Raw genomic sequence first — 27913 nt, 5'->3', positions numbered from 1 at the left:
AAACATTATTATTTGCAGTCAGATATGATAATAGAGCAAATAGCTCAGCTATAAATAAATGGGACATCCTGGCAAGTGAAAACTTAGAGTTCTGATCATTCTGTGGCATCATGATGTAATATTATCTATCTATTATCTATATATTGTCTTTTTCTTTTATTTCCCGCTATAGGATGAAGTATTTCCTTTGAATTGGCGAAGAAGCGATTTGTTTTTGTAGAACAATCACATGCTAGACATGTGCGTACGTGTACATGTATTGTACTGTATGTCAATCAATCAATCAATCTTTATTTATAGAGCACCAATTCACAACAGCGCTAACTCTTTAATTAAGAGAGAGATGTATGTGTATGCATGTGTTATGGTGGCACATCTGTGTTGTGTTTCAGATCCAAGTTATTTGCTATGTGTCTGTGTAAGCACTGTGTGGTTGTGTAGGAATAATCTTAAAAAACATGTAGGCCAAAAACAAATGTGTTTGCGTGCACCGATTAAAACGTAGTCTCAGAGGAATAGTTTCATACTCTTCAGACTAAATGCAGAACTTTTTCAATGACTATATTATAATACAAACATAAAAGCAAATGTCTTTGTCATTCCTGCTAAAAAGCATCACACTCATTGGTAGGCAGGGCTTATGGAGAACTGGACACAGGGAAAAAAATAATCCCAAACTGAGATTGTGAAAAGGAAATGTAAAAATGACTCTATGGGCTTTGTTCTAGTTTCTAATAGCTAATTGAATTATGGTCTGTTGACTTTAACACTGATACATAGCAACATCAATAACAAGCTACAAGGAAAGTTTGGAGTTTTGGTGAATACAAAGTTAGATACTGTCAATTGCTAAGCAATCGAAAACTTACTGTATGCTTTAGAAAAATCAGTAATGTAAAACATAAAACTTCTAAAACAATTGATATGGAGCTTTAAAAACAACAGAAGGAATTTAACAACGCTGTTGTTTTCACATCCATTCACTCTCTTAAGTAACAATATTTCCTCATGTAATTGGAGAAGTAAGGTTTTCCCCTTTAAAGTGCACTTAGAAAGCTTCTTTTGACATTCAGTTCTACTTTCATCCTACATGCTTTCTATTTATGGAAACAAGTGGATTCTTTGCATGCACAAGACGAAAACAGTAGATATCATGATATCAACCACAGACACATTCCAAAACAATACTTTATTTTTTGCACTACTGGTGTTTGGTACCTGATGGCACGCGGCCTAAAACATACAACTCAACTCAATCTTCTGATTTGGTGATTATGGCTGAAGTTTCCTGAACTTGGCTTTATCTGCTGTAAATGCCATGCATAAAAGACAAGAGTTGCATTGTTCTCAAATTGCATTGCATCACAACATTGTTGTATAATTTTGTGGTGCAGAAATTCCCCCCCCCCCCCAAAAAAAAGAGTCTTCTGGATATGGCTGATTCACTGTGCAGGTTTTTTGCCTTAGGCTCTTCATTTTTGTAAACATAGGCACTCTAGTTGTAACTGGCCATTACTGTGGGCCTCTACAAGATGTCTAATAACTTAAGGCCTGTACACATGGCTCCATGGCCCACTGGCTTTTCAAGCACTGGGTCAGCCCCCAAAAACCTATCACAGGAGAATAAAAACAGTTCCCATACTTCATTAGAGAAACTTGTGTCCAGATGTGTTAGATATGTAACATCATGCCAGAACCGTCTCAAATTCCTGTAATCTGTTACAGGTAGGCTCAATAAAATACTTAATGCTCGTGGTTAACAATAAGACGAGCAGTGTATAGCCACGCTAGTGGCCCTGTGAGGCTACAAAACAAACACTGGTGCATGGATGAAAAAAGAAGAGAAAACTTTGACACAGATCTTTCTGTCAAATGGGCATAAAGTGGTAACGTTGTCCCGAGGGTGTCGGCAGAGGAAAAGCCATTTGGTCACATAAATCAAATGGGTTATCCTCTGGACAGTGGCTACTTTAGGACATTGCAGACTCAGCTGGCCTTAGCTTAGCTTTCTCTCGTCTAAGCTGCTTTGAGCTCAACTCAAACATGTGTCAAAGTGCTGATGATTGGCAATTTCAGTTTGTCACAGTACTGCTTGGCGTATATGGTAATTGACAAACTAATATGCCAACGTTTTGGATCCATGGAGCAGGCACACTGATTTGGCTCAGTGTGTGACTTCTGCTGGCCAAACCAGCCGTCTCCCTGTTGGCTTCCCACTCACAGGATGTAATCATTCAGTCATTCAGTCATACTCTTCTACACTTTCCAAAAGTTACGGGACTGAAAGAATCGAATTCTGCTAATAAAGAATCATTTTTTAGAGGTTTGGGATACTCCCTTTCCAATGTTGGAGATAAGAAAAATGCTGTTTGGACTATTAGTGTCGTATGCGTTGGTCCTGGAGGGTGCAGTACCCCCCATTCAGCTGCTACGCAATCCCTCCACAGCCCAGCTCTGTTCCTGGGCCTTGGGCCAGGCACAGTGACTTCCCAGAGTCTCATCATCACCGCGAAGCTGCAATCAGTGGAGAATCCAGGAAGTCACCGTACATGGCTGTAAATCATCAGGAAATATGCCTGTAAAACCAAACAATGGTGTTCTTACATTTCTGTTTATGTCTGTTTTTGTTTTTGTTTTTTTTAAATCACTGAGCTGTACAGGTGGTGGGACAATACTTTTGATTCTAGTTTGGTCATTAGTTCATAATATACTGTACCTCAAGAACTAAAGTTTTGGTCAAGAGTAAATTCTGGCTTGTTGTTTGATTCATCCTTTGGGTTCAAATCTGTGTCCAGATGTTTCACTATAGACCAAAGCGCTGCACCAACAGAGCGATCAGCATCTGCGTCTCCAGCAGCAGGCCGCTAGCGTGGCTAAAAACCCAGCAAGCACTTAATTATTGCACATAACCTCGATTTTAGCACTGACTTTGCAGACAAAAGACAAGTGATTCATTTAAGTCCTGGCCTGTGATTTCATAACATTTCAAAGTGTGCATACACAGACGTGGCACATACAGAAGTAATAAAATATTATTTATAAAACAAAAAAAGGGTATAAAATTGAAAACAGTCAGTTCTGTGAATGTGCTGATGGTTTTAGTGTTTCTAGGTAGGACAGTATTTACACACCAGTCATTCATTTGTCCATCACCTTTTCTTTTAGCCTAAGAAATGAACCATTCTTCGCTGCCTTCTTTGATTCGGCGAGCATCTCTCCATCCCCTCTCCATCTCGAACATTTCTTTTCCATTTGTCCACTACTGATGCTCTCCTCCCTCCTCAGCCGGTCCTTTCACACCTTGGTGTTTTTTAAGTACATATACCCTGTTGTGGAAATGGACTGTAGAGGAGAATATTGTTCAACCCTCCCCCGTCCCCTCCTCCTTCATATTTCCAGTCCATCCTGCGGTCAGTGACCAGATGCAGAGGATCTGCTCTCCCCCCCCTCCTCATGTCTTCCTCCTTCTATACCTCTATAGTCTTGAAATATATCCTGGCATATATTGTATCCAACTGGCTGTGCAGGGCGTGGAAGGAGGGTCTCTTGGAGGGCTCAGCAGCCCAGCAGTCCATCATGATGCGGTAAATATTCTGTGGACAGCGGGTTGGACAAGGCAGCCGAAACCCTGATGACAGCAGATCCAACACTTCCTTGTTGCTTTTTCCTAAATGGGAGTCATATGAAAACATGCGAGTTAACCTATATTCTTTTTGGCACAAACCAAACCATCAGAGCACTCCTTAGTAGCCAGCAAATCGCTGAAACATCTCAACCTTGAAAAGTAAAGTCATCATGACTCTTGCAGCACATTGAACCAAGATATCAAGTTATCTTGGAAGTGTTATGATTGTCATTTGATGCCCTAGTAGATATTTGAATGTTCGTGGGAATGAAGGAACATGTGACCCAGTGCAATAGAGTGGCTCTATGACACAGAGGAGGAAGATATATCAGGCTTTAAAAATCACACAATACTTGTTGGGGGATGCATTCACTGTTGATTTTGGTCTTTTCATGAGATTTGTAAGTAATTTTCTAAGTTTAATGTTAAATGCAGAACATTATGTCGTCACAGTGAAGTTGACCTTTGATCTTTTGGATATAAAATGCCGTCATATCATTTTATGCTGTTAGATATTCGTTCGAAATTCTATCAGAACAAATTAATTCTTGAATTAATGCCAAAAGCGTATTTTGTGAAGTCACAATGATCTTTGACCACCAAAATCTAATCAGTCCATGTGTGCGTCCAGACATTTGTGCCAAATTTTTAGAAAATCCTGAATTATTAGTTCATTGGAATGGGACGGACAGACGGACGGACGGACAACTCAACAACATAATGCCTCCGGCTGAAGCCGATATAGTGACATACATACATCAACAACATTAAAGCCAAGCGCTAAAGGCTAATATTGATAATATCTCTCTGTGCGACAGCGTCGTCCATAAAACGATTAAAAACACATCAATGAGCCACACTGTTGGTGGTTAATATATTCATTCATTACCATGAACACACACTGAAATTCTTTTTGACTCAATCCCACATGCACTGTCCTGCTTCCCCAAATACTTACTAGAGCACCGAATGTGGCCAAATTAATCCGCCACTAGACATAGTCCCAAACAAATGCACTACTGTTTGAGTAATATTCGCTAAAAACCTGCAGTGCCCAGCTGTTTTAGGGAAATTATTTAGCATTCAAAAAATAAAATGGTGTATTTTTTACCCATTTTTTTGAAATACTTTTAATTTTAAAACACATAATAAACTGAGAGGGGTGTTACCAAACTTTGAAAAACACTAAAACCACTCCTGCACACCCATTTGTCCATTATGTAAGTGGTTAGTTAGTACATACTTCCAATACTTTTCAGCTGATTGATAAACAGCTTAACATACTGAGATCACACCGACACAACGCTAAGTGTATATAATGGTAGAATTCTCCATTAAAAAAAGTAGAGAGAAACTAACACTGTACCTTCATAAGGCATCTTGCCGCGTGACATCATCTCATACTGCAGGACCCCAAATGACCAAACATCTGATTTTACAGAGAACCGTTGGTAAATCGCTGCCTCTGGAGCCGTCCACCGCACCGGGATCTTTGTGTTTCGACTGGCTGTATACACACTGTCCTGGAGACAGAGATGGTGATGGGTTGCTTTAACGGCACACTGTGCAGTCCTTTGAGTTTCTCACATTCAAGACTACATTTCCCATGAATCCCCAGCCGACAATGTCTCCTTTGAATTATCCCCTCTGCACCGCTTGGATTTGCTTTAATTGCTTTAAAACTGAAATCCATAATCCAAAATCACTGGTGAGGACAAAAAGTTGTGGTAGTTGCTCCAGTGGATCGCCTATGATGGCAGCTGAGAAGGGGCAGTGATGGCTCGGGGTAATCGCGCCTAATCAAAGCACGGACAACTAAAAGTGTTTGTTTTTAACCACAAGCAGGCTCAGATTGTTAATTCGAAGTGTCGATAACATTATAGAATGAATCCCTACAGAAACAGACCTGGAAGATCCTTTTGGTTTAACCAGAGGAAGCTATTATCGTGCACCTTAAACTGACCAGACTCCACTGACAAAAACAATAATTCTATATTCAGAACAGAGGAGTTGCTGCCTCGGTCCGTTACTTTGTTTGTATTATTGTGTGTTACACAGATGTTGAGTTATACAGTTTTTTATGGCTGTTTCTGGTTAAACACAAAGGATCTTACAGGTCTATTATCTGTAGAGATCCTTTCTGTAATCAGTCAGTGGCAAAAACAAGAACCTCTAAACACAACAACCATTGGTTTACTCACAACAGGCAGAAAAATTACACTGGATTAAAGATTTCTTTACAAGATAAAATGCAGCGCTGACTTTTGCTATGAAGACTTTCTCTGCAGGTCTGATTTATTTACAGTAAATATTATTGTCTCTAGCGTAATGTGGTAGTGATGAACTAATGTTTACGTATTATACACAGAGCCTTTAGGCCGTCTCTTCTTAGCTGATACCAAGTCTTTCAATGTGTTGGTGCTCTGCATGAATAAAATATTCTGTTTTGAGTGCTGCTCCATTATACTAGAGAGACGGAAGGAGCGCGGACTTGTACATTAAGTATACATGAGTTTACACAGGAAAAACAAAGCACAGTATACATATTTAAAAAGAACACTAAATAAAGATTTAGGATTTCTTTTTCTCACTGCTTACCTTAATAATCCGAGCCAGACCAAAGTCGGCCACCTTGCAGACCAGATCTTCTCCCACCAGGATGTTTCTGGCAGCCAGGTCTCTGTGCACGATGTTTCTGTCCTCCAGGTAGGCCATGCCCTCTGCAATCTGACTGCCCATGTAGATCAGATGAGCTGATGTCAGCACCTGGCCTTCAGCAGCTGTTCACACACACACACACACACACACACACACAGGTTGTGTCTCATACTTACAGTAGTACAGTACCTCTGTGACGTTTGAGCTTTTCTGTTTTCATAACGTAATCATCATTTCACAAAATAATCTGAACATTACACTAAATCCATCCTTTTCTCAGTTAGTTAATGTATGAACAGTGTACAGTATGTGCAGCATCACACTTATCTCCCCAAACAAAACTAACCAGCCTGGTTTGAGTGCATTTCTTTGCATTGTGACGGCATCATGCTCAAAGGTATTAAATTGCTCTCGAATGTTAACACAAAGCAGATCTTTTTTTTTTTTTGCAGGAGTAGGAGGAAATATAATTACTGCAGGTAAAGTGAGGTTTTTATTGCAGAGTAACAACTTTAATATAATGTGTAAAACATTGCAACCTCCTTGCCAGATGCTGAAGGAGGTCATTTTTCTTCCTTTGTTAGAAGCAGTGAAGTAGACAGTGTTCTGCCACCATTAAGCTAATTCTAAGCAAAAGGGAGATAAATACAGCCCTGACACGCACACACACATACAGCATAGGCAATAAAAACCATCTACTGGAATGAGAAATACGAGTCAAACTCCTCAGACTTGCTCACTAAGAGATTATAATTCCATTTGCTTTGGATTTAATGGGGAGAGATTTAACGTCACTTGGCCTAAATACTGTTTCAGAGGTTCAGAGGATTCTGAGGTAAAGGCTGAAACTCTCAAATCCAAGAAAAGCAAATTTAAGTTCCCTGTTCTGAACCACCAAGAGCGGAGTCTCCTCTTTCAGAAAGCCTTTGGTGGTTGGAAACAGGCAACAAACCAGTCTAAACACATGTTGGTGGTAAGGAAGTAATTTACCATCAGATTCCTGTTGCAGAGCGGATGACGTGGACTCTGAATATTACAGGCATTTTGTGAACCTCAGTGTGTGATCCTGGCTCAGGTATGTGTGCAGGTATTTGTGTGTGTGTGTGTGTGTGTGTGTGTGTGTGTTTCGGCACTCACAGGCGAGGTAGGACTTGAGGCTTCCTTTGCTCATGAGTTCGGTCACGATGTAGACCGGCTCTCCTCTGGAGCACATGGCCAGCAGCTGGATGAGCTTTGGGTGATGGAGGCTCTTCAGTGCCTGGACCTCCTTCACAAACTCGTCCTGCTTTGTGTCCTCTGGAGGAGGAGGAGGAGGAGGAGGAGATACAGAACAACCGTTGAGTTTCTTCCGTACCCGATTATCTTGGTTGTCCTTTTGTTCACTGTTCACTGTCATGTCATTCGTTATGATTTCTATTCATTTACAACCACATCTGTCTTCTCTTTCTTCTCCACACAGCTTCCCACATTTCCCCAAAGTCTCTCTCCTTTACATAAGTGACATTTCTACCTTCCATCTCCTCATATATATATATATATATGTATATTTTAAATTCAGCTCCCTTTCAACAGTTCTCATTTTCTCCCTCTAACCCTTCATTAATTCCTGCAAAACTTTTTAAGCAGCTTTTCTTTTACCCTCACTCTTTTAATAACCTCCACCTCTCTCTCTCTGTCTATTAATGTATAACTATAAGCCATCCTTTAGTGTATGTACTCATATATCAGGCCAATTTTTCTGTTGGCTTGCAATTGTTTGGACATGTAAAACTTCAGAGTAGCAGCATCCAGCTTCATTTAAACAGAAACTAATGAGGAAAGTTCTTTATTCTGATAAACTGGACTTCCTAGTTCATATCTGGTTTTATCTTCCTACCAGCTTCTGTGGCACGAGGCCCAACCAATGTGGTCCCTTGTGTTTTTCTGATACAGAGCTATTGTCAGTCTGCTCCATGGATGTATAAAGACAAATGGATACAGCACTGGCCTCGTTCATTCCTATGAGAGTTTCTTTTTCTTTCTCCGCATTGTTAGGCCCCTAGAGCATATGTACTGGAGTCTCAGGTCTGCTGAGCTGCCTGACGTTTGGTTGGCACTCCACTAACTTGAATAGGGAAGAAAAAAAAGATTTAATTCATGTGGTTCTTCTAGATTTTCCAAATGTTATCATATTGAATGGATCAAATTCTGATGATGACATGAATCATTTTACAGGTTGTCACACCAAAAAAAAAAAATCTCTTTCACAGTCTATGGGAAAAAAGTAAATGTTGTAAGTATACTGTATGGCCACCATGTCAAATTGGCTTGAAAGTCTGTCACACTTCTTGAGGGTTTGGTCTGCAAACAGACTTTAAGAGAAACCCAACTCCAGGCTGAAAACATGATGCTGACACATTTTCAGGACTGATTTCATTGGTCAACTGTACTGCAATGAAAACTAAACTATTAAAGTTAAGCCAAGTTAAGACAAGACACGGATATTAATACAATTGTGTGTCCGAGCCTCGAGTTTTGCTTCCTGGCCACTGTGGTTTTTCGGAACCAGCAGTGACGCCTCTGGTTGGTTAGTCACAATGTACCCGCCTTCATCGTCTATTTCTCTGTGAATGGGACCAAAATTTTTTCATGCTGTGTTGAAAACTTAACACTGACACACTATTCACACACTGAAGCTGCTTCAGGAGCAAGTTGGGGTTCAGTGTCTTGCCCAAGGACACTTCGACCTGCTGACCCATAGCCAGGGATCGAACCACAGCCGACCAGCCACGTCCACTTCCTTCAGACGTGTGCTTTGTGGCACCTGTAACCACACCAGTGAAGCAGTGATGTCATGGGGTCCTGGAGTACACCTGTACATCACTGCACCAAGACCAGATGTTTATCTGGAGGTCCATAAAAGTGTGTTAAATTACTCTTTAACGGCCTTCCGTCCTAACTGCTTCAGTTGTGGTGCTTTTGACCACTAGTGGCGCTATGGAGCAATACTTTGAGGTTATATCTTCTGTATGGAGATGACGCAATACAAATTCCTGCCAAGGGCTTCACACCCTTTCACTGAGCTGCAGGTGGTGTAACATGTCAAGTCAAGACCAGAAGAAACGTTCCAACAAATTGCAAAGAAGACGACTGAAAGCTAACACAGATGGAAGCAACGCTGGTTTCAACATTTTCTAAGATCAGATTTGTGATTGTTTTGACTTAACTTGATAATGGACAATACCTGGACCATGAGGGTCCATCTGTCACCTTGTCTCATAAAAATATCACGTTTACCATCCCAGATTCTTCTTGTATTCTTTTATATATCTTATACTCTGTACACACTGAGTCTTTGGGAGAAACACTGAGTGTAAACACTGCAATGTTGGTTTAGAATTAAACAAAGCTGCAGTGTACCTTTAACCCCCATGATTTTACCATTACAGTTTATACTGCACACAGCATCTCCCTCCATCGTACCTTGTTTGAGCGTCTTTATGGCCACTTTCTTGTTCTCTGTGGTCCACAGAGCCTCCCACACTTCTCCAAAATGTCCTTCTCCCAGTTTCCTGTGCAGTTTGAACTCCTCTCGAGGTCTCTCCCACGGCTCCATGTCGAACAGCTCCCGCTGCACAGAGACGACAGGGTGAGTCCAGACAACTTTAAATCAAATCCATTTAAAACAAGTGGGCAGACAATGCTGCAGACACGCAAAGTATGGCAAACCAAACGTGCCGCTCAGTTGCATGAACTCCTTTTCCAACAGTGAGGGATTGTGCATTTTGAATATCCTGCAGTCCATCGGTTTTAAAAATCACTGCACTGTAGTGGAGCAAGGAGCTGAGACACAGAGAAATGGTGGACTGTGTGAAAATAGGAGAGATGCTCAGTCACATAATTCACAGAATCAGGAAAGCAGGAAACCAGTGTTTGTTTTAAAATAGCAAAAGAGGAGGTGAGGCAAAAGATGGCTTTTGATTACAACAGACTTCGATTGAGATCTCATTAAATTACATATTACATTGTTTTCCAACGTTGTAAATATTTTTCTTGCTGGTTGTGTGGTCGTCTGACTGTGTTCATGGATCTCTTGAAAATGCCCCCCCCCCCCCCAATACACAAAGGTGTTAATGTTTGTTCGCATGTGCTTTTCAGAACTATTTTCTTCTTGAACAATGGACAAAACCTGGACCATGACAATAGACTCTTTAAATATTTGGCTATATTTGTTCTTCGCCTGCTTCTTTCTCACCTTGTCAAATTAAAATCATTCTCACGACCTGAAAATTCTTAATGTTCCCATTTTTTTTTTTTTCCCTGTTGATGACGTACCAACAGATCAGTAGCACCGTGTGAGGTAAGTGAATGAATGAGTGAATGAATGAATGAAAGTAAAGGTTAACAAAAATAGAACATGAATTCAAACATTTTATGACAAATTTATTGTGAGTAACAATCAGGTGAGACAGAGAACTCTGTTCTAACGATCAAGTGCTTTGATAATCATAAAATGAACTGATCAATGAAATGATTGGTTAAAAACATATAATAACTTAAATAACATTAACCATCAGTCGTACATCACAAAAAGAACTCCAAATCAACTTGAGTGTATATTAAAAAATTAATTCAAGTGTTAATCAGGTGAAAGACGAAGGTCAGCCCCCCGTGTTGCCTCATCATTGTTGTTTTAACGTCCACAATCTTTTTCATTTGATTGGACACATTCAAATAAACGTGATACATTCTTCTTTCTCTGAACACCACAACAGTAGCTTGTATAAATAATTTTTAAAAAAAAGCTTATTTTATATTGTCTACAACAAAATGAAATAATAAAAGGACATTTAGTTTGAAATTAACAACACAACATGAAAATGATTCCTACAAAATCCCTCTTTTTAGCATGACGCCGTTAAGATGTCATCTTGGCAAATTATGGCACGTTTAAAGGATGAAGGAGGAAGTTTAGGCACAATGTTTTTATTAATCCTACTCAGTTAGAAGTTCAGTTGTTTTCTCCCCTCACTGATAATTATAGATGGCACGATCTTACTAATGGCTTTAGTGATTTAACTTAATGACACATCTGACTACTTGTTCCTTCACACAGTCACTTGGGCAGTTTATGAGGCATTTAAACAGCAGGATAGATCTGCTTTTAGAAACTAGAAGCTAAGAGAAGAGTCAGGCATGTCCTTGTTATAAAAACTAGGCCACAAACCACGACTCATCAGTCTTTATTGACTATGTCTCTTAGCTGCATAATTACTGGGAACAAAATCGTGTGCAAAGTCAATAAAAAGTGATTGAAAGCATCATTAGTGACTCTTTTAACTGGTAAACATCTTTAGTTTAAATACGATTCTAATAGGAGCGTCTCGTTTCTAAAAGCAGATTTAGTCTCGTGTTTAAGGGCTCATTATTGGTGACACTGAGCTGCATAAATGAGGAGAGAAAACACTTAAGGTCTGGTTTGATTTAGTGCAACCGAACCATGAACATGATCTTCAGGACTGAAGCTGAAAACAAAAACATTTAGGCAGCCGTGAGGCGGACAAATCTACATCACTTCATACATGCTGAGTTATGAAGAGCTGCTGTTTTAGTGCTCAAAAGCAGCTACAAAACCCCCAAACACAGCTCGCTGCTCATGATTTGAAACCCAACATGAGTTGTGTTGAGTTCAAAACAACCAGCAGTGAGCGGTGATGATGTTTGGGGACCGTGGACCTTTTAAAATGCTCAGTGAGCTGCAGCGGAGTCATGAAATGCAAAGGCACGCATACAAATCAATAGTTCGATACAATTAATAGATTGATTCTGATGTTTTCTGTTTTGTTATTAAAATCTATAAAAGTGTATAAAATATTTAAAAGGTGCAGTGTTTAGAATTCAGGGGAATCTATTGGCAGAAATGGAGTATAATATTCACAATGTTGTTTTCAGAAGTGTATAATCACCTGGACCTCAGAGTGGCCGTGCTAAACTTTATATTTACATAAGGAGTCGGCCATGTCACATCCCCATGTTTCTACAGTAGCCCAAAGCAGACAAACAGGGCCTTTTGCGCTGTGGCATCTTGAATTTGGTGTTGTGACGTAGAAGGAAGAAGAGGAAAACCATTTTGTGTTGTGAGAAGATTGAGAATTAAAATTTAAAAATTATACTTAACGAAGCGTAAGAACACTAACGGCTATTCAGTTGGTTGTAATCTGTAACCCCACCTCTAGATGCCACTAAATCCTACACACTGCCCCTTTAAAGTAAAAAAAAAAAAATCATTCAACAAAATGAAAAGAGAAATTATTTGAAATTGAAACAAATACAGACACAAAAGTGTTCTGTAATTGTATGCGTGTGTGTGTGTTTCTGCCTCAGTGTGTCCACGGCCTCAGACTCACAGCCTCCTCTGGAAGGGAAGAGAGAAGAGGCAGGAATCACTGAGCAGCTTCTGACCGAGAAGAAAATACTGATTTTATGTTGCAACCTCATGCTTGTCTGTAATATCTATAAATGTTATGCACTGTTCCTTTATCCGAAAGCATCGCTCTGTAATTGTAATGTGAAGAGTGGGTGTGCTGCTGCTTAAATAGGTGGTTTCTTGTTTTTCAGTAAAAAGTCTCCAGACACTGAAACCTTGATGAGCTGTGCTCTTGGTCTCCCGCTGGGCTCCAGCTGATGAGACATGAATAAAGAATAGCTCACAGTGGGTTTAATATAAACTGCAGTGCAGAGATAGTGCGTGTAATTACAGCGCTGCCTCATAATTTTACTCTAAAAGTGTTCCAAATATTTTATTCGCTGGTTAATTACACTCCAAATATGTTTGCCTCTTGGTATTAATTGGTGCATATAAAGCACAAGACGGGACTCATTAAATTCCTGCTGCAGTGCAGCAATGGATTCATTCAGGGTCTTTGTTGCACTTTGTTAATTTGAGCAGCTTTTGTCTTTGCAGTAAGAGTCTGGAACAGAGATACTGGAAAATTCTGGATTAAAAACAGGGGCTTTTGTTGCGTGAACTTTAACTGAGATTGTCAGCATCAATGGGAACTCTTAAGAGGCTGCTGGTTTTTAATACAAATACAACAAAAGCTAGTTTCCGTTCTTTCCATTCCTGCTAGCTGAAGTGCAAATTCAGTTTGACTGAGCACCATTTTGCCAAAGTTGAGGTCTTGGCACAGCTAATTGGCTAATGTACTAATATTGATACAAATAAATCTATTTGGTAGATAATCATGTGTGTGCTAAGTTATGGAACTACAGTTCCCATAATGCTTTGGGTGATGTAAAGAGTAAGTATAATGTTTCCATGGAGTCAGCAGCAGTCTTTGGAATCACATACTAGCATGTTACAACTACACAGTATGTGAATTTTGTGTGTGTGAGAAATGCCGGATCAGCAAGAATTTCTGAGTGTGAGCCAAGAGCTTCCTGGAAATAACCAACCGCCCCAAAATGCATTGCTTCTCCTCAGACTGTCCAGTAGCAGACTGCAAGCACCACGCTGTGGCAGGTGAGAAGCTGTTCCATCAGTCGTCACTGATAAAGTCATCAGAAGACGGATTTCTTGACAATATGTCAGCGTGAATCGCCTGCTGGTGGTGGTATACCTAATCATTCAGTGTGTTAGTCTGGCAGTGGGAGCCCTGTTTCTTTAGCCTATCTGTGTGCCAGATTATCTGTCAGCCGGTCCTGTTTGTAGTGTGCCCGTGGACTTTGATACTACAGAAAACTAATGTGATGATTCTTTTGTGTAGGATTTATGGACAGTTATCACAAAGGACAGAAAGTCAGACTGAATCTAAAAACCTCATGTCTGAGTAATGACTCTGAGAAAAAGTACCATTTCTGATGCAAATTGGGCGCTAAATGTTTTAAAGCACCTTCATTTCCTCAATGAGCAAACTACAACCAACTTCCTGTTGTCTTTAGCACACCTTCATGCACCTGACTCTGTTTTATCTCAGCTCATATCTTTGCCTCGCTGGTCACAACATTGACAGGCAGTAAACAAACACTAAACAAATGGTTTATGACACACCACTGTGTGATAAGCAGGTGTGTGTTTGTTATCATTGGAGTTGTTCACATTCTTGTATTCTTGTGTGTATAAAGAGAAAATTAATGACAATACAGTCATTAATGTCCTGACAGAGGAAAGTAACTATTTTATCAAGTATAATAAGTTGATATCTACATTATTACTTTCATAAAGAGTCAAATATCATTTCTATCCATTGTAGCTTCTGATTTGGTAAATGTATGGTATTATATTTATACTATATTAAACATTGTACTACGCTTTCATACTTCCTGTCCTGTGCATTCATCACGTCCATTTGTTTTAGGGGGGATCACACGACGCTGCTCCATGTATAACTCAACTGTCTTTTGCCTCATCTACATGCTCAGACTATGTTTACAAAGGGAGTTAGAACAATAGAAGGTGATTAAACAAAACAGATACATGTAAATATATGTGCAAACTTACAATATATTTAGTACAAAGTACAAGTACAAACATGACTGAGAACATTCTTTGGAAAGTGAGTAGATTTTGTTTGTCCCTCACTTCCTCAAAGCCAATAACTGGGTTTAGTGTAAACGCTCTCTTATGGATGAAAGGACAGTGAAAGCTGTGATGAACCAACAGAGACTTTACTCCTGAATCTTTAGCTGCCCTCGGCTTTACGGAGCTTCATACGGAGTTCATCTGTCAGGGCCACAACTTTACTGTTTGCTGGTTCACTCTTACTGCTCTCGTAGCACCTTTATCAGCCGCAGCAAGCAGCTGTTTTCAGAAAAAACCCACTGTCTGCTGTTTGCTGCTGAGCAGGTGTTGTATGGTATAGTCAGAGACTAGCTGGTGAGCATACTGGCAGCACTGCGGCCACATAAACAAATAGAGGTGCATGTGCACAGCAAAAGTAGTGAGTTCACATATATAAAATATAGAAAAAGTAAAATGTGGATAGAAGGAAATATAAAGCAAATAATTTAAAGCAGGTGGAATTTAAGTAAAGGAAATAATAACACACAAACATAAATAAGATGCAAATATGAAAGATGATCTAAAAAAATATGAAGCTAATAAAATGCCATTAAAAGAACTTTTGGATTTAAAAAAGAAAGAAAAAAGTGCAAAACGCAGTGATGATTCCTTAAGAAGTACAATCCAATCTATAAAAATAAAATAGACCAAATCAAATAAAAATCAATACGTATAAAAGTAGTGTGATAATGGTGAAGGAAAAAGGTTAATTGTAGGCCATCTTGGACGAAAAAAAAAAAAATTTGCAATAAAACCAATGAACTGCAGATGAGGTGAAATGTGAGAGAGGGAATCATTCATCACTTTGAGAAACCCCATTCTATACTGCACCGTCATCTGCTCCAGCGGTTAGTATGAAATATTGATTAGTGCAGATTTAAAAGGAGGGAAATGCAGTAACGTCATGGCAATGAGGCTCCTCAAACGAACATAGGTACCAGAAGTAAAAGCATTTAGTGTTCTTGTGTCTCTTTGGGTCCTACCTGCTGGGCACAGGGCTCCTCCAGCGGCACCCCCAGGCTGCGGGGGTTTTTCTGGTAATAGGAGACCAGCTCTCCCAGAGTAGCAAAGGAGATCTTATCTGACACGAAGTACGCTCCGATGGAGGAGCGCTGGATCCGGAAGTGGTACACCTTCCCCTCACTGCGGGCTGAGAGAGGCACAGCGGTCACACACAGCCTAACTGATCCTAAACACACACCGACTTCAAATCAGACCATTTCTGTCAAAGTCAGAGTTTATTCATTTCATTTGCTTAGAAAATATGAAGATTTGTGCTGAAAAAAACAACAGCAGGGGAAATAAATCAGGACAGTTTTGGTATGTAGATCAGTAGAGGCATCAGACAGGCAGAGAGTTTTTTAGACATCTCGGTTACATAACAGTAAAACTCTTGTTTGGACGGCATTTCAGGAATTTTATTGTTTGTACTTTGGGTCTAATAAGAGAATTTTTATACAACAGATTATTAAAATGATTAATATATCTGCACTCGTCTCTATTGAAAACACCCAATCTATTATCATTTATACACTTACTTCACCCTAAAATCAAAAATCCATGCATTTCCTCTTACCTGTTTATCCATCTACATCATTTCACATTACATTACATTGGCCAGGATGTACACAGTAATGACTAGCTAACATTGCAGCTAAGCTGAGGAGAGCACCATCACTGTCTACATCCTTTTTAACCTAGATGGCTTGATGTGCACAGTCAGCTAATAAGAACACCACATCTGCGTTTAGCTTTGCCTTTGTTTAAAAGTGAGCGCTCATCTTCAAAAAACAGTGAAACCACAAACTAAACCAGAAAGCTGAACTTCAACAGCCACATTCAGTCAGTCACAAAGTCAGCTCACTATTACCTAAAGAGTAAATCAAGGATTAAAGGATGTCTCAGCAGGAAGGAACACGTCCACGTCGTCAGTAGGCTTGACTACAGCAACGGTGTCTTTTCAGGTCTCCTTATAAAGTCAGCCACACAACAGCTGCAGTTAATCCAGAACGCTGCAGCTCCAGTCCAAAGAAAGTAGATCATATTGCTCCAGCTCTCAGATCTTTACACTGGCTGTCCGTCAGTCAAAGAACTGATTTTAAAATACTACCGCTGGATGAATGGTTCAGGGCCAAATCCAGACCTCTCAGATGGTTTGGGGCAGGTCTTGTCTTTTGTCCCCAGAATCCAAACTAAACATGGAGAGGCAGCGTTGAGTTTTTACGCCCCACAGATCTGCAACAAACTCCCAGAAAAGTGCAGATCTGCTGCGACTCTCAGGTCTTTAAAATCCAGCCTGAAGACGTTTCTGTTTTTCCGCCGCCTTTCATTAAATCAGACGCTTTATTCATCTCTTGCACCGCTTAACTTTTATTCTTGTAATTTTAGACCTCTTATTCTATTTTAGCCTGTTTTCATGTCCTATTGTCTCTGCAGCTCTTTATTGTGTTTAAATGTCATGATTGAGTTTGAGGGGGTGGGTACCATTTCTGTTACTCTCTCACTTTTGTTTCTTACTGATGCTGATGCTTTATTTCCCTTCTTGTTTTATGATAATCGTCTTAATTGTGTGTTCACTCTCAAAGAAAAAGAAGAAAGTAGTAAGCTCTGCTGCTCTGCTCCCTCAAAAAACTAAACTGTAATAAATAAACAGCACATTCATGAGTTTATGAAATCCAGCAGCACAGACAGAAACATTTTACTACACACCCGTCTACCGCAGCACTATATTTTATTCTATATTACTTTATTTTTGCTGTTGCACCACGTTTTAGATTCTAATCACATTTTGTTCCACATGATTTTTCTCTATAGAAGCGCCGTATACATGTCAGTAAGAACTTCATTGCTTCACTTTAATTGTGCATTTGACAATTAAGAACTTGAATGTGATACACTTGCACGTAGGAACAGCAGATACAGACATGAACATCATGGATTTAGTCCTCACAAACACACTGTATTACCATGTTCCTACAACATGAAGATAGTGTGGGAGAGGCAGTAAATCAGGCAGGAATGTGTGTAATCGTGCCATAAAACGGACGGTGTGGTGGGTTCTGCCTTCACTCTCAGGCGTTTATTCACACAGAGAACTGATGATGCATATTTCAGGACTGCTAGCCGAGTGAAAATTGAACGTGTAACTGCAGCATTTTCCCCCTGGGAACTAAAGGACCTTGAAGAAAGGGGGGGGGGGGGAAGGGAAAGGGGAAAGAGGGAGGACGGTAGAGGAAGGAAGTCGATGGAGGGATGGAAAACATGTAGATACAGAAGATGGTGAAGCCAGAGGACGAGAAGAGAAGAAAGGACAAAGTAATGAGGAGCTGAGTGAGAAATGGGCTTCAGGGGAGAGAGGGCGGTAATAAAAGAGGCTTTAAAGTCACAAATCACACAAATCTCCTGCTGACATCCTACAGGTCCATTAGAGTAGTGGCTGTGGGCTCATTCAGTGTGTAGCGTAATGACGACAAAGGGCTTACAAATGTAGGTTACTACAGCCAAACACTGGCTGGAGGTTTGTTCAGGTTTACTGAGTCCTTCTATTTTCAAGCTCCTATTTAATTTCATACAATGTCTGGAAATCATTGGTTGCTACAAAAGCTTCAACTGCTGTATTCAGGCATTTTCCCCCCAATATGTAAAGGAACAACTGCTCATTTTACCAAAGGAACACTGAGGGTTAGGTGAGAAGATCAGCGTCCATCTTTCTGTCTCGTCAATGTCCTCCTCAGTTCCTTCGCACTGTATTCTGGCTCATATAAATAGGCCGGCATGTCTGATTCCAGCATCCATTTATTAAAATCATTTTCTTATGGCATTCAGAAAATGTGCAAAGACCATATGTAGTTTGGACGCAGATGTGTGTGCCTCTTTCAAACTCAAAGCTGCTCAAGTCTGTGGCAAAAATAACAAAAATAACTCCAAATCCAATCATTTCTGATCAATACCAAGTGCTAGAATTACAAAACTGCCGTCATTTTGCCGTCTACTGTCGATCTCCGACATGGCTGCCCGTCGCGTCACCTCATGCCCTCTGTAGGCTGAGAGGACGGGAGCAGGGAGAGAAAATCGAAGGCAGATTAAGGTTGACAGTGGCTGGAGACCTTGAAGGACAGGAGGGCAGTGGAGGCAGGAGGGAGGGTGATGGATGGAGGACAGGAAGGATAAAAAGGTCGAGAGAAGGGAGGAGGTGAAGAAAAAAAAAAATGCAGCGAGTGGTAGGATCCCCACCGAACATGGCCCGGTGGCCAAGAGCTCAGGAGGACCCGGAGGAAACCCACGCAAGCACCAGTGCTAACCACCAGTGCTAACCACCAGCGCTAACCACCAGTGCTAACCACCAGTGCTAACCACCAGTGCTAACCACCAGCGCTAACCACCAGCGCTAACCACCAGCCCTAGTCTAACGCCAGATATGTGATTTTTGCAAATGGAATCAGAGCCACTGTTGGAGGGGGTTAAACTGCTACTCCAGTCGGATCTCTACAGATGTAGATCAGGCTGGATGCTCTGGCACCTCAATTCAGATTTCAAAGTGTCTTTTGCGTCACATGCAGCACAGTGACAATGTCAAATCCACTGTCTGAGCACTTCTGATTTGAGAAACAAATCTGATTTGGCTGCTCTGAACAAAGTCGTTGTTGTGCTAATGTGCTACATGTTTTAGCGTTGCTCATCCTGTACCGGTGCACTCTGGGTAACCTCTGTGAAAACCTGTTTAGTAAAAGTTACATGCAGTCGCTTTAAGCTCTCTCAGCCACCGTAGCATGGAGGTCTGGAGTATCTTGGAACACATATGGAGTTAAATTAGTCAGTGTGAATCCTGGTTTGAAGAAAAAAGTGCAGAAAAGAAAATAGGAAAATAAGAGAGGAGCTAGGGGGGGTCAGAGGTCACGGACAGACGGACGGATGGACGGATGGATGGATGGATGGATGGATGCACTCACCGGAGATGGTGTACTCATCGCTGTGACTCTCACTGATGCGAACGAGGAAGGAGCCATCTTTGTTTTGGGAAGCCAGCAGCAGCTTCTCAGCTTTCACACGGTTGATGTTGCCATAGTACCACCTGCACAGACACAATCATCAGAGTAATACAGTTTCAAATTAAATATCAAATCAATGGACACTTTATCACCATTTTCAATTGACATAGGCCTACATTTCATCACTTCCATTATTTGTACTTCTTGTTTTATAAAGGGACAGACTATTTAATTTAATTGTATTTTATTGTGTCTATGTTTCTGTTCAATTTTGTATTTTAATATTTTGTATTCTTGTGACGACCTCTGTACCTCACTCTGGCACAACAATTTCCTCCGGGATAAATAAAGTCGGTCTTATTCTTATTCATCAGCATTTTCATCACTTCCATTTATTCTTTTAATTATTTTTTGTTACTCTGAGCCTTGAGGCCACTTTCCTCAAATGAAAAATAACAATTTTGTGTTGTGACAAATGTAAGATGAATGAAACATGGCTCTGTTTTCAATAAACCACGACTGTCTTTATCAAATCGGCTTCATCGCTCACTTCATATATCACTTTTCATTTCTCACCCATTTTAACCCCCTCATTTTTCAATTCATATGCATTTTCATCACCTCCATTTTTATTATTAGTTTTTGTTACTTCCACCCTCACAGTGAAGGCATCTAACACATAGGAATAATGATGATGGATGGAAACTGAGTAAATTGGGATTATATGACAGCAGACAGTAGTTCCCTCTGAACTGCGGCGGTGTCAACGTATGAAACAGCAGGAGAAGCAGCTGTCCACTACTGAGTAAATGTACTTAGTTACATTCCACCATTGCAGGGGTCACATTTTGCCCATTGAAGGTTACAGTCACAGAGTAAAGAAGGCAAACACTGCAGAAACACACAGTTTAACAAACTGGTCCAGTCACTTAGAACAACAGCAGCACTGTATCCAACATAAATAACCAGCGCTAATAGACAACAGTAAAAACTGTGGAGGGATTTATTCAGGAGAACTCAGAGAGACGGAGTCTTTAAGAGCTAAGGTGTTGTTGAAGTGCTTCCTGTTTGCTCAGATATGAGAAACTGACCCGTATTTACTTTTCACTATCAGGGAGGGTGTGACCGCTCCCCATGACGTTCAGGTTTCACTGAGAGTGAACGACAAACAGGAGAGATCTTCAGATAAACAGCTTCAGGATGTTTTAACAGACTGTAGAAACTGTATTTCAAATGAATCCATTAAAATACTGTAAGCTGAAGTCATTAGGAACTCATCAAGGAGCGCTAGAAGTTTCAGAGGGAATGTTGTAGGAGCTAAAACTACAGCTGCAACAATTTGGCTTTTAAATAATCAGCCAATGAACAGAAATACTAAACATTAACTCCTTCAGTGGGATTTGCTCCTTTCTCACTGTTTTATAATCACTTCACATTTTACATTTTGGATCTTTGGACTGTTGGTCTGAGAAAACATGTGATTTCACTAGATCTTCTTGGATCTTTTCTTTACCATCATCTGACATTTTACAGACAGAATGACTAAAAAAAAAAAACATAATCAGCAGATTGATAGAAGATGAAAATAATTGTTATTTGCTGCCCCAGAAACAGTGTTAGTCTCTGGGAGCATGAAACTCTTCAAAATCACAAATTCTTGTATCACACTATATTAAGTTGTAGCCTTGTTTGTCAGAGGAATGTTTTTTGAGTAATTAGAGAGAAAATCACTTGACATTTCTTTTTTTAATCTCTGGTTTTTGGTGTGTTAAAGTTTTTTCTCTTGTTTGCTGCACAACAAAGACCAGGACATTTATTTCATTTTCACTTTGACTTGAAAAGTACCATCCATACTTGAAAATAGTGAGAAGTTATCTGGCAAATGTCACAGTGAAGAAAAACTCAGTGGCCAGTTTATCAGGTACCCTGCGATAAATCCTCCGTCATGAAGGGAACAATGTTCAGTTTGTGTTTCAGAGACGTGTTGATTCAACTTTAGGATCGTTTGAGGCTGCTGTTCAACTCCATTATACCATGATGCATCATACTTAGATATTGATATACATGAAGCTGTGAGGATATGAGGCTCATCAGTGATGCTGCAGGAGGTAATAAACAGATGAAGCCCAGTGAGGTCAGTGTGGACAGGATTATTATAGCACCACTGGTCAAAAACTAGCACAACTTTGTCTTCATATTAAGTTTTTATACCAAAACTAGTTTGGAGTCTTTATGTTCCTCACCTCAGCAAAATAAGCATCATCACAAGGAATCAGTGTGGAGTTTCAGTAGTGTGTTCGAGGACAGTGGGACAATTTAGAGTCGTGTTTGGTCAGCAACATGGACACCGACAGCGAAGTCAACCTTAGAGCGAGCTCTGCTGAAACATGATGACTCCCTGCAGGCTGAATGAATAATGGAGGACGTGCAGCTGCAGGCCGGAGAACACGTGCAGGCTCTCGGCTACATTTAGCTCCACTCTGCTTCACCCCTCCACCTCCAAAGATTTATGTCAAACTTTGAACGCTGAGGGGATGCCGGGAGCCTTCAAGTTCAGGTTTTATTATTAGAACTAGAGCTGAAATGATGAAACTGATTAGCTGACTGACGGACAATTAGTCTTTGTCTTCTGTGATAGTTTACGTCTTTGGGTTTTGGACTCTTGGTCACACAAAACATGCTGTTTGGACTTTGGGAAAAATTTACATTTTCAGGCTTATTATGGAGCAAACAATTAATAATTAATGCTCATTAACTGTAGCCCCAATTATTCTTAAGCTCGAGTTGACATATTTGCTGGTTTCATCCATCGAGCGTAAAGATGTTTAATTTAATGTCATAAAAGACAAAAAACAACAAGTCACATTTGAGATGGGAGAACCATCTTTGTTTTAAAACGACATAGTTGATCAATTCTCAGATAAGTCGGTCACATCAGGTCAGATTCCATCATTTCAGGTCATGAGATCACACTCAGTCTTTCTGGAAGCTTTCAGTGGAGATTCTCAACAGTCTTTAAGAGCCCAGAGGTCGGACCTGGGCCAGCTGTCAGCTTTTATTCCCAGGATGGTTTTCAAGATGAGCTTTTAGGACTTCTCTAAAGCCCTCAAAGAAGCAGAATCTTCAGATACTGTGAATATTTTAACCTGGTACACATCACTCTGTCTTGAAATGTGTCCCTAAAATACATTTAAGGGGATTTAAGTTTGTATCTGACACATCCAGAGGGAATCAGAGCAGATTAAAGACCAGTTCCCACATCAGCACCACAGGATCAGGTGACACTCTGCTAATCATGAGGGAGAAGAGCTGTGGGAACAAACCAGGGGGGCAGAGGGTGCTTTTACTCACTTGTGTTTGGCGAACTCATCCTGCAGCAGAGCCACGTAGTTCGCCGGGATCAGTCCGGACTCCAGAGACCCGGTGAGCTTCTTGGCCAGCACGTACTCCCCCCGCTTCTCGATCACCGACAGCTTGTCCCCCTCCTTCACCGTCAGCTCGTCGTCGCTTCGGGCCTCGAAGTCGAAGAGCGCCGCGTAAAGCTGCACCGGCCGCTTCTTGGGCGAAGGGACGCGGATGTCTCCGGACACGGTGCGGATCTCCGCCGCCTGCGCGGCCGGGTTGGCGATGACATGGTTGTGGCTGGGGATGTTGGGGTAGCGGAAGTCGGGCCAAATGCGGTCCCAGAGCCGGCTTAAGCACGGCATACAGCAGCGACAGCAGCTCTCCATCCCGGGACATGAAGGAGCGGGGTTATTCCAGGTTTTATCGCTACACCGATCAATAAGACGCGCCTCAGGATTCCTCAGTCCGCTGAAAACGGCCTTTTACAGCCCAGAGCCTCCAGCCGCTCAGTCCTCCGGCTTCCCTCTCTTCCCCTCACTGGAAACATAATGCACCGCCAGCAATAGTTGGGTAGATTAGCCGGAGGAACCGGTTTTTTCTGTTGAGATCATGGATCCGAGCTCCACGCCTGCAGTGCGCACGGAGGCTGCGGGAATGCGGAAACGGGAATGGAGGGCATCCAAGTCGGATCGGCTCCCTGCGAGGTCTCGGCGGCGCGACCCAAGATGAACCGAAAACGTGCATGGCTCCCGAGAAAAAGCTAATCCATCGTAATCTGGTGTGGAAGCGGAGAGCGGCTGCTGCAGTTGATGCTCAGGTGTAAATCCGCGGAGGGAAGGTGAAGGTGAGGCGGCGGCGCGGCGCGTAAAAAGTTTGGGTTTGGCGCTCCGCACACCTCCTGCTGCTCACACACCTGCGGACTGAAGGGGAGGAGGAGGATCCTAATGAGTGAGTGTGTGTGTGTGTAAGAGAGAGAGAGAGAGAGAGAGAGAGAGAGAGAGAGAGAGAGAGACCCTGAAGGTCATTTTGGTTGAGTAAACTATGTCTGTATTTACTAAACTGTCATTTCCACCCTCTTCTGTTATGATTCTTTTTGTCCTGAACAATGGTGGAAAGTAACTAACAACACTTACTCCCGTGCTTCAGTACTTCTGTCTTGTGCTACTTTATACTTTAATGCTCTCACTGTACTCCACTACATTTATGTGGCAGCTTTAGTTGTTTTACAGAACCTGATCCACAACACTAAGTATTATCAGTAAATCATCAGTAAATAAGAAACCCAGAATATAAAATACATGCAGCTGCACCTTTACCAGCTGCAACATAGAAGCAATGAATACATGAATGTATTCATAATTCTAATAGAATTATATAATATTTGATCATCTGAAATAGGCCTTTTACTTTTGCTCCTTTCAGTATATTTTGATGCTCATACTTTGTACTTTTACTGAAGTAAGTAAGTCATTTTCAATGCAGGACTTTTCCTTGTAATTTATTAGTATTTTTACTCAAGTCAAACATGAGAGCACTTCTTCCACCACTGATCATGTGAATCCTCACACTGACTAATGTCATGAACTTCATTTAACACACAGTTTTATTCACCTGAAAAGTCTTAAACTTGATCTTCAATCATTTTGGGCTTCATGACCCATATGTCCGTAGAGGTGAAATGATCAATGATCAGCAGACAACGAATTTGGAAACAATTTTGATAATCATTTATCTTTTCAGTCCTTTTCAAAGCAAAATTTCCTAAACATTCTCTGGTTCCAGCTTTTGAAATACGAAGGTTTTCTGTTTCATATGACAGTAAACTGAACACCGTTGGGTTTTGAACTGTTGGCCAGACAGAACAAGTACAACCAGTTGAACCTTGGGAACCTTGTGTTGGCATTTTCAACCAATCAATCAATCTTTATTTATACAGCACCAATTCATAACGCCAATTCCATCCCCAACATTTTCTGCTATTCTATGGCCTAAAAGATTAATCACTAATGGCAATAATCATTAGTTGCAGTCCAAATCCGGTAAAGCTAAATAGCCGTCCTCCTCTGGGCTTTTATTTATAGACTGTGGAGTCGAATGACTGCCGCCTTTGTGATGTTCCTCCCTTTGAAGCTTTATTCCTGCATCAGTTCTGCATCATTACTGCAGAAACACACAAAGAAATGAAAGCGCTTTACCAAAATGTTTGTCCCACGATGAGCTCAGCACCACATATTAGTGATGCAGCAGTAAAACCGTAAAGTTCTTCATTAAGCTGGTGTTAAACCTTTAATGTAAATGAATCTCTAAATTGTCTCTAAATCATCAAGTGCTTCTGAAACATGAATCATCTCGGCATTTAAATCATCACCAGACTTTGAGCTTCAGGTGGAGCAGCAGATCCAAAACCTGAGAGGACAAGAAGTGTGATGAAATTATGCTGAGCACTTAAAGAAGGCAGCATTTAACAGGGAAATGTGTCCCGCTATAGTTTTAGTCAATCGTACTCTTAGTGTTTTCGGAGCACATGCTGTGAACAAGGCTGTGGAGAGCCACAGTCAGCTGATGGGTTTGGAAACCTGGAGACTTGTGGGAAACGGTGGTCAGGGCCCACTAGTTAGTTTCAGACTGCTCCGACACACTTGATTCGAATGAACAGGCCATTCTGAGGCTCCTGCGGTGGCTTGATGACGAGCCGATTGTTTAAATCAGGTGTGTTTGAGCAGGGAAACGTCTAAAGCATGCAGGGCAGTGGGCCCCCAGGAGCAGGATTTGGAAACACTGCACCACTGCTCCAAATGTGGATTAAACTGCTGCTGAAAATAGAACAAGAAGATCAATAGTACAACAATTGCACCATTTCATCCTGTTTCCTCTTCAACATTTGATACAACTACAAAGAGCAGCTATTTTAGGAAATAACAGACAGACACCTCACAAATATACAGTTTCATTTTGAAGTGAAACTGTATATTTGTGAGGTGTCTGTCTTTTTGTTTTTTAAAGAAAAGGCATCCTTAGTTAGGAACCAAAGGGCTTGGAGCAGCAGACAGGGAACAATCTAATTTTGCTGATTGATCCTGTGAATACTGGAGAAAAGTATTTCCACGTTTGAGTATTTGGTTATGACCATCTAAAGGCGTCTGGATCACACACTGACAGCCACAGCTACTGTATCCTTTTGGTCGGGGCAGCAAAGTTTTAAGACAAAAAGTTTCAATCCAACATGAAAGCTTTTGCGCTCTAATCTTAATCTTTCAGTTGGAGCAGCAGCTTTAGGTCTGTGAAAGGCTCCAGTTCTCGCTGTACACAATGAGTCCATGAGCTACAGTTACATCAGAGACGTCTCCATACAGTAAGAGACTGTGGTTCAGTTTCAGTTCACAAAGCTAAAAGCTCATTGGGCACAGCGAAACAATACAATACAATACTGCAGTGAAAAAGGAAGGAGGAAGAAAAAACTAACAAGTAACAAACTCCTGCATTCAAAATCCAGCTTATTGTCAACAAAATGTTCTTCTCTGATTCTATGTGACATTATTAGATTGTTAATACTGAAGGATCCGTGTTAGAGCAGCATTTTAAAGCTGCAGCTGCTCCGTGTTTGAGCTACTTCATGTACAGTTAGCTGGTTTAGTCCAACCTAAGGGTCGCGCCCCTCAACAGAGTCTCCAGGTAAAGACTTCTCTCTGCTGCTTCTGTGAAAAGGTGGATAATATGACCTCTTTAGGTCTTAACCCTTTCACGCACGAGTTATAATGACCTCAGTCAGGAAGTGTTTTTATTCATCTTTAGGCTGAAAAACAAGATTTTAACAAATTTTATAAAGATATTTTTTACATGTCCAGTAGTTGAAATATAGCCAGTGATGCATGATGTACAATTCAGTGGACATGTGATTAATCAGAATTCCCTCCCAATATAAAATCAATACTTGGAAAATTTAGCAATTGCATGACTCCTTAGATGTTACTTGATGTCACCATATGTTTCTTACCTGCAGGGGTTTCTTTTTATAGAAGGTTTGAACAGAAACAAATGAGTAACTTGGTGTTTCTGGCTGTCTGTCGGCCATCTTGGCTTCACTCTGAGTGTATGAGATGATACAGTAGCTTCACTGTAGTGGCTGATGTGCAACTACGCCATCAAAACTCATGCATATACAAGAAAACAGCTTTTGATTAGCTGCACACTGTGGTGACCTCTGTGCATGAAAGGGTTAAACTGTTATTTGAATGAAATTATCTAAGAAGTTTTAGAAGGGGAAGTCTCTTTAGTGAAAATCACATCTCCAACAATAAAAAAGTACTCAAGAAAAGTAGAAGTACCTCAAAAATGTACTACTGAAGTCCACCCATCAAGGAGATCAGTGACCCTTTGGTCCACAGAGTGTGATACACAAGAAGAGAGAAGAAGAACTTTGCTCCGTTTGATAGATAGCACACCGTTTTATTAGTATATTTAGCTTTGTGACGTACAGCTCGGGAGAAAACATAAAAAACAAAACTAAATGGTCACAATTTTTTTTAAGTCCAGAAACATTTCAGCATTAGCAGTGACATCACACAAAAGAAAGCTCAGTTTTTCGATCATTGGTTTCTTTGTCATGGACCAGAGTGATATGTTCTCGTTGCTGGGCTAAACAAACACGCCCGTACCGCTCCGACGTAGTCAACTAAACGAAAAAAAAAAAAAAGAATCCTAGATTTCTTTTTTAACTTCTTTTTTTTTCCTCCATTGTTTCAGTTGCTTCACATATAT

General features: G+C 40.8%; 1 protein-coding gene across 1 annotated transcript; it reads right to left on the bottom strand.

Annotated features, from left to right (window-relative positions):
- Nucleotides 1–3467: 3467 nt before the first annotated feature.
- Nucleotides 3468–23967, bottom strand: srms (src-related kinase lacking C-terminal regulatory tyrosine and N-terminal myristylation sites). The gene is made up of 8 exons (XM_070839455.1): nucleotides 23162–23967; nucleotides 19772–19893; nucleotides 15806–15972; nucleotides 9746–9893; nucleotides 7421–7579; nucleotides 6224–6405; nucleotides 4992–5148; nucleotides 3468–3667 (listed from the first exon to the last, which is right to left on the bottom strand). Exons 1-8 carry the CDS (start codon nucleotides 23539–23541, stop codon nucleotides 3468–3470), a joined length of 1515 nt encoding a protein of 504 aa, XP_070695556.1. The 5' UTR covers nucleotides 23542–23967.
- Between the last annotated feature and the right edge of the window lie 3946 nt (nucleotides 23968–27913).

Source organism: Pempheris klunzingeri, chromosome 11, assembly GCF_042242105.1.
Source record: "Pempheris klunzingeri isolate RE-2024b chromosome 11, fPemKlu1.hap1, whole genome shotgun sequence".
NCBI lineage: Eukaryota > Metazoa > Chordata > Actinopteri > Acropomatiformes > Pempheridae > Pempheris > Pempheris klunzingeri.
This window is presented reverse-complemented; position numbering and strand designations above follow the sequence as displayed.